Below are 6,923 nucleotides of genomic sequence, written 5' to 3'. Positions count from 1 at the left end.
TTAATCCCTAGGTGCTGCTGCTGCTGCTGATTCTGCTGCTGCTGCTGCTGCTGCTGATTCTGCTGCTGCTGTCTCTCCTTCCTTTGCTCTGTCGTCTACAGTCCCTTTTGCTGCTGCTGCTGCTGCTGCTGCTCCATCTTCTGCTGATGCTGGCGCATCTCCTGCAGCTGCTGGCGCATCTGCTGCTGCTGCTGAAGAATCCCTTTCTGCTGCAGCAGCGTCAGCTGCTGCTGCTGCTGCTGCTTCTGGCTCAGCAGCAGCAGCAGCAGCAGCAGCAGCAAGCTCCTCTTCCTGCAGCGGCTGCGGGGGAGGCACTTGAGAGCCTAGGGCCCCCAAAAGGCCTGGGGGGGCCCTGTGTGTCTCTTGGGGTTCAAGAGCAGCAAGTCTTGCTGCTTCTGCTTCTGCTGCTGCTTCTGGCTGCTGCGGCAGCTGCAGCAGCTGCGGCCGCAGCAGCTGCTGCTTCAAAGCAGCAACGCGACGAGCTGCTTGCTGCTGCACTAGCTGCTGCATCTGCTCTACAGTGCGCACGTACGTAATGGGGCCCCGGGGAGGCAACTGCGCGCAGCAGCAGCAGCAGCAGCAGCAGCAGCAGCAGGTGACAGCAGCAGCAGCAGCAGCAGGTGGCAGCAGCAGCAGCAGCAGCAGCAGCAGGTGGCAGCGGCAGCAGCAGGAGGGTAAGAGAAAGCGAGAGAAGGAACAGTGCTGGAGTGCAGAAAAGAATATAAATGAAAAAGGAAATAATTTGGAATTGTTTTTTAATTAAATTAATTTGATGAGAAAAAGACAAAACAGTTTCCAGTTTCGGAATCTGAGAGACAAAAGACTTAAAACATTTTTAAAACTTTTTTAATGAATTAATTTTTAGTAAATGAATCAGTTTTTGCTAAATGAACTAATGTGTCTTCATTTGCGTTTGTTTAATGAATTAATATTTATTAACTGAATTGTTCTTTATTAAATGAGTTAATTTCTATTTAATTAATTATAATCTTTATTAAAGGACTTGAAGTTTATTAAATGAATTAATGTTCATTTAAATAAATTTATTTTCATTAAATGAATTTGCGTTTATTGCATTTGGCAGAAATGTTCACAAAACGCATTTTAGGAAAAATTCGAAAATAATTCAAAGCTGAAACCTCGGCTGGACAAAAGAAGGAAATAAAGCATTTAAAAGAAATAAACATTAAAAGAAATAAACATTAAAAGAAATAAACATTAAAAGAAATAAACATTAAAAGAAATAAACACCAAAACTAAAAGAAGTGGCATTTAAAAGAAACAATTTGCTGAGCGGCGAAAAGGGAAAAAAGCGGAATTTGGGGTGTACAGACACCGAAATTTCTCGAAAAGAGGCGCCAAAAAGAGAAAAAGAAACGCAGAAAACGAAAAGAACATTTATTTTTGTTTCTAACCGGTTTATTTTCATTAACGGCATTAATATGAGCCCTCAAAGTTTCGCGAAAGTCCGTTTCGTCGAGGTGTAGTGCCAGCTCAAGGGGGTAGCGCGCCAGCTGTCTGAACACCGGCAGCAGTTCCACGCAGTTGCTGAAAAGCGACCAGCGCCCAAAAATATAAAGTCCTGAACGAAAGCAAAATAAAAAAAGAATTAAAAACAATTAAATATCTTTTTTGCGAAAAAGGAGCACTTCAAATGGCCAAGAAACTCAAAAGATCAGGCTCAGCCGTCTTTTCGGCCTTCCGCCTTCACTTCTCGCCCTTTTGCCGCGAATTTTCTGCTTCTTTTTGGATTTTTGGATTTAATTCATTTCCATTTATTATTTTATTCATTTAAAAACAAAAAACAAAAAAATCTGCACAAATGGGCGGCCAACGCCGCCCCGAAAGGCACAGAGGCTGTGTATGCACTGTACATACACCGCGGACACCGACACGGGCAAGCTGTACATACACTGCAAATGCACCATAAACAATGCACCATATATTCAATTTAAATATACCATCAATAATATATAATAAATAGACCATAAATAAACCATTAATGGACCATTAATAAACCATTAATGGACCATTAATGGACCATTAATGGACCACAAGTAGACCGTAGATACACCACAAAGACATCCAAATACGTCGTAAATACAGTGTAGATACACCGCAAAAGGAGAACGCAACAAAAAGTGGAAAACGCAAAAAGGGGAAAAATAAAAAGACAAACGGAGAAAAAGAAGCACTAAGAGGGGAGTAAAAGCAACAAAGAAGGAACAATAAAAGACAAAATAAGAAAAAGAAATAAAAAAGAATAAAAATAAATTAAAAAAAGAAAAAGAATTCACCAAGTCTGGCTCTGCTGACGGCGACAATAAGGCGGCGAACATCTCGAATGTGACCCACGCGGTTTGTGCGCACAAGAGAAAGCAAAACATCTGCAAAAGCAAATAAATAAATAAAAATAAATAAATAAATAAATAAATAAATAAATAAATAGATAAATAAATAAAGAGAAATTAATTGGTTGAATGCGCAGGGTAAAAAGGGAGAAAGGAATCGAAAAAAGGAGTCGAAAAACGCCCAAAATCGAACAGCAGCACGCCCCTGTGCTGCAGCAACAGCAGCAGCAGCAGCAGCAGCAGCAGGAATAATAACAGCAACAGCAACACCAGCAGCAGCAGCACGACAACCACAGAGCCCCACCCCCACCATCACCCCCACCACCACCATCAGCAGCAGCAGCAGCACGCCCCCCTCCCCCAGCCGCAGCAGCAGCAGCACCCCGCCCTCGACCCCCAGCAGCAGCAGCAGCAGCAGCAGCAGCAGCAGCAGCAGCAGCAGCAGCAGGAGGCGTACAGTCGCCCTGCTGCCCCTGGAACTTGTCGACGGTGGAGACTGCGCGGGGGAGTCCTATGGCGGGGTTCCAGGCGCACTTTTGCTGCAGCACTTCCTGCAGCAAAGACAGCTGGCCATTATAAGAAGTGAGCAGCACAATGCGGTCTTTGGGGTAGCCGAGGAGTCTGAGGTGTACGTACACCGCAACCACGAACTCGGCCTCGCCCAGGTTTTGGTAGAAGTGCGGCAGCGGCGCGCTCTCTCCTTTGCCGCCAAAGTCCTCCACATTAATGAACTGAAAAGGAAAACTTAATCCCGGATTGCAAACTTTAAAAACTGCTGCTGCTTCCACGAACTCCAGCTGCTGCAGCACGGGGTACCGCCAGCTGTACAGACACCCCAGGCTGCCCCGCGCCCGCCCCTGCCGGTCCAGGTACACCGAAGGCACGCCCAGCCGCACGAAACGCTCAAACAGCGACTGGTCCAGCCGGCAGAACCGCTGCAGCGCCTGAGCAGCAGCAGCAGCAGCAGCAGCAGCAGCAGCAGCAGCAGCAGCAGGGGGCGCTGGTTCGGATGGGCCAATTTCCACGGCCCCACGCCACATACTGCTTATGCTGCTGCTAAGCAACTCCACCCACATGGACAGCTAGCTAGCTAGCTAGCTAGCTAGCTGGCTAGCTGGCTAGCTAGCTGGCTAGCTGGATAGGTGGATATATGGCTAGGTGATGGATAGGCAGCCAGGTAGCTAGCTAGCTGGACAAGTGCGTAGGCAGCTAGTAGCTCGCCAGCTGAGTTGCAGCATAGCTAGCCAACTAGCTAACTAGCCAGCTAGCCAGCTAGCCTGCTAGCCATCTAGCTAGCTAGCTAGCCAGCTAGCCATCTAGCTAGCCAGCTAGCTAGCCAGCCAGCCGGCCAGCCATCTAGCTAGCCAGCTAGCTAGCCAGCTAGCTAGCGAGCTAGCTAGCGAGCTAGCTAGCCAGCCAGCCAGCCAGCTAGCCAGCTAGCCAGCTGGCTAGCTAGCTGGCTAGCTTGTGGGTGGGGTTACCATGTGTTTGACGATGGGGGGCAGCTGGTGGTGGTCGCCAATGAGGACAATGCGTTTGAGGCGGGAGGTTTTTGCTGCTGCTGCTTTCTGCAGCAGCATGGGAATGAAAGTTTCGACTTCGAGGATTTGTGCTGCTTCTTCGATGATTAAGGAGTCGAAGTTGAAGTCCAAGTTCACCAGCCGCTCCCGCGTTATTGCTGCGTGCGTGCACGTCATTGCCACCATCCGCGAGTGCGTGCTGCAGCAGCAGCAGCAGCAGCAGCAGCAGCAGCAGCAGCAGCAGCAGCAGCAGCAGCGGCCGGGTGGGGGTGGGGGTGGGGCGGCAGGAGCAGCAGGTGCAGGGGCGGACTCGCGGCAGCAGCAGCGAGAAGGGGAGGGCAGCAGCAGCGAGAGCGACGGCGGAGCAGCAGCAGCAGGCCAAACACCACAGCAGCAGCAGCAGCAGCAGCAGGACACAGAGCGCAGCAGCAGCAGCAGCAAGTGCAACTGCTGCACCGTGGGGCAGCAGCAGCACAAAATGTAACAGCAGCAAACGCAGCAGCACCACCAGATGCGGTTCCCACGCTGCAGCAGGCAGAAGCAACGCCATAGCAAGCAGCAGCAGCAGCAGCAAGAGCACAGCAGCAGCAGCAGCAGCAGCAGCAGCAGCAGCAGCAGGAGGGTTTACGTGAGGAGGAAGTCGGCTCTGTCTGCTGCAGTGCGCAGCAGCTCGAAGGCCCTGTAGTCCTGCAGCTGCTGCTGCATGCGCTCCAGGTAGCGGCAGCAGCTAGCAGCAGCAGCAGCATCTGCTTCTTTGTCTCCGGGAAAAAGCGGCTGTGGGGCGTCGCTAAAAAAAGAAGTGAAGGGAAACAAAAGACCTTCCAGACTCAAGCCGTACTCGAAGTGCGCAGTCTGAGCAGCAGCAGCAGCAGCAGCAGCAGCAGCAGCAGCAGCTGCAGCAGCAGGCGCTGCAGCAGCAGCAGCAGCAGGAGCTGCAGCAGCAGCAGCGGGAGCTGCAGCAGCAGCAGCTGCAGCAGCAGCGGGAACTGCGGCAGCAGCAGCGGGAGCTGCACTAGAAGCAGTGGCTCGAGCTGCAGCAGCGGCAAGAGCTGCAGCAGCAGCAGCAGCAGTAGCAGCAGCAACAGTAGCAGCAAAAGCAGTAGCGACAGCAGCAGCAGCAGCAGCAACAGCAGTAGCAGCAGCAGCAGCAACAACAGCAACAGCAAAAGCAGTTGTAGTACCAAAAAAAAACAGAAAAATAAAAAGCAAAATTGAAAAATAAAAAAAGAAAATAAAAAATAGAAAAGCAAACAGACAAAAGCAGGAGAAGCAGCAGCAACAAGGAAGCAGCAAATTAAATAAATTAATTAAACAAAAACAAATTAGTTCAAATAATTAAAAAAAAGAAATTAAAAACATTTAAATAAAACAAACAGCAGCAAAAGCGCACCGCTGCGTCCACAGTGAAGTGGGTCTCTTCTGCTGCTGCTGCTGCTGGCGGCGTTTCTTTTTGGTGTTGCCAGCAGGAGTTGCAGAGGGACGCTTCGTCCCTTGCTGCTGTTCCTGCCGCTCCTGCTGCTGCTGCTGCTGCTGCTGCTCTTGCTGCTGCTGCTGCTGCTCTTGCTGGTGCTGCTGCTGCTGCTGCTCTTGCTGCTGCTGCTGCTGCTCTGGGTTGCTGCGTCTGCGGCTGGTTGGGAGCATGACGAATATTCTGCTGCCTCTTTCTTGTTCGTACCTTTCAATAGCTGCTTCCACCTTTTTGCGGATCTGCTGCTGGCGCTGCTGCTGCAGCAGGGGGTCCTGCTGCTGCTGCTGCGAGTCCTGCTGCTGCTGCTGCTGCAGCAGCTCGTTGATGTTGTTGAGGACTGCCATGTATCTTTCTATTCGAAACTGAATATGGTATTTGAAGAACTGCTGCGCAGCTTCGCAGCTGGAGCTGACGTCTCCGACGGAGACGGGCGCTGCTGCTGCTGCTGCTGCAGTGCCAGCAGCAGCAGCAGCAGCAGCAGCAAGCTCGGCCTCGACCGACTCGCCCAGCCTCGCGATCTGCTGCAGCAGCAGCTTCCGCTGCTCCAGCACTTTGTTGACTCTGCCATGTTTGGAAAAAGAAAAGTCTTCGACATCGTTGCTGCCTTCGAGGGGCATGAGAAGGTCGTCTTGCTGCTGCTGCTGCTGCTGCTGCTGCCAGAGCTGCTGCTGCTGCTGCAGGTCCAGCGAGCCTCTCCCGAGGCGCAGCAACTTCGTTTCGTCCACGTCCAGTGCTGCTACTTTTCTAAAAAGATCATTTAATGCACTATTTGAATGAGCAACTAATAAAATCCTTTCTTCTGGATTTCCTTGGTGCAGCAAATAAGCAAGTTGTGCTGCTGTGTCTGTCTTCCCGCTGCCCGGCGGCCCCACAACCAGAGTCACTCCCGGCTGCAGCCCCGAAACCAAAGCCCGCACCTGCGCCGGCGTGAACCTGCAGCAGCAGCAGCAGCAGCAGCAGCAGCAGCAGCAGCAGCAGCAGCGGCGGCGGGTGAGGGAGGTGATGCAGTAGGCGTAGTGGAAGTTGTAGGGCAGTGGCAGCACAGGCAGCGGCACCAGAAGCAGCAGCAGTGGTCATTCTAGCAGCAGCAGCAGCAGCAGCAACACAGTAAACCGCAGCAGCAGCAGCAGCAGCAGCAGCAGCAGCAGCAGCAGAGGCTGCGTCTTTGCGTCGCAGAAGCAGCTGTCGATAAAAGCAGACTTTTCCAAAACGCATGCAAAGTGCAGATACACCGAAAAAAAGTACTTCTTTGAATTAAATTTGCAAAAACTCCATTACAAATTAAATAAAGTGGAAATAAAAAGAAAATAGAATTTAAATAATATTAATTTATTTCATTTAAATAATTAAATAAACAAATTTAATTTAATTTAATTAATTAATTTCTCCACCTGATTTTATTTCTTTTTCTTCTGCACTCTTTGTAAGGGCCGTGGTTGGGCAAAGTGTATTTCCTAAAGACAATATGATGGTCTTTAGTGATATCTCCTTCCAGCTGCTGCCCGCTGCTGCTGCTGCTGCTGCTGCTGCTGCTGCTGCTGCTGCTCGGTGTCTTCGGGAAGAGTTATGCTTGCTGCTTCCGGA

At 50.5% G+C, this 6,923-nt stretch overlaps 3 protein-coding genes across 3 annotated transcripts in view; 1 reads left to right on the top strand and 2 right to left on the bottom strand.

Annotated features, from left to right (window-relative positions):
• On the bottom strand, nucleotides 1-3,391 carry ENH_00044460 (hypothetical protein, conserved; the record flags this gene model as incomplete). The annotated part of the gene is made up of 4 exons (XM_013585452.1): nucleotides 1-555; nucleotides 1,416-1,582; nucleotides 2,298-2,387; nucleotides 2,662-3,391. 4 exons carry the CDS (start codon nucleotides 3,389-3,391, stop codon nucleotides 1-3), a joined length of 1,542 nt encoding a protein of 513 aa, XP_013440906.1.
• A 544-nt stretch (nucleotides 3,392-3,935) lies between these two features.
• Nucleotides 3,936-4,887, top strand: ENH_00044450 (hypothetical protein; the record flags this gene model as incomplete). Its single annotated transcript, XM_013585451.1, has 2 exons — nucleotides 3,936-4,328; nucleotides 4,723-4,887. 2 exons carry the CDS (start codon nucleotides 3,936-3,938, stop codon nucleotides 4,885-4,887), a joined length of 558 nt encoding a protein of 185 aa, XP_013440905.1.
• A 343-nt stretch (nucleotides 4,888-5,230) lies between these two features.
• Nucleotides 5,231-6,923, bottom strand: part of ENH_00044440 (hypothetical protein, conserved) — a gene marked incomplete at both ends in the record, with an annotated part of 6,496 nt that continues 4,803 nt past the window's right edge. Inside the window, one exon of the mRNA XM_013585450.1 lies at nucleotides 5,231-6,272. Within this exon, the coding sequence (XP_013440904.1) occupies nucleotides 5,231-6,272 (1,042 nt within the window). The remainder of the gene's footprint in view (nucleotides 6,273-6,923) is intronic.

The sequence above is a fragment of the Eimeria necatrix genome, genomic scaffold (assembly GCF_000499385.1).
Source record: "Eimeria necatrix Houghton genomic scaffold, Enh_scaff333, whole genome shotgun sequence".
NCBI lineage: Eukaryota > Apicomplexa > Conoidasida > Eucoccidiorida > Eimeriidae > Eimeria > Eimeria necatrix.
The sequence above is the reverse complement of the archived record's forward strand: the minus strand, read 5'-3'. Positions and strand labels throughout refer to the sequence as shown.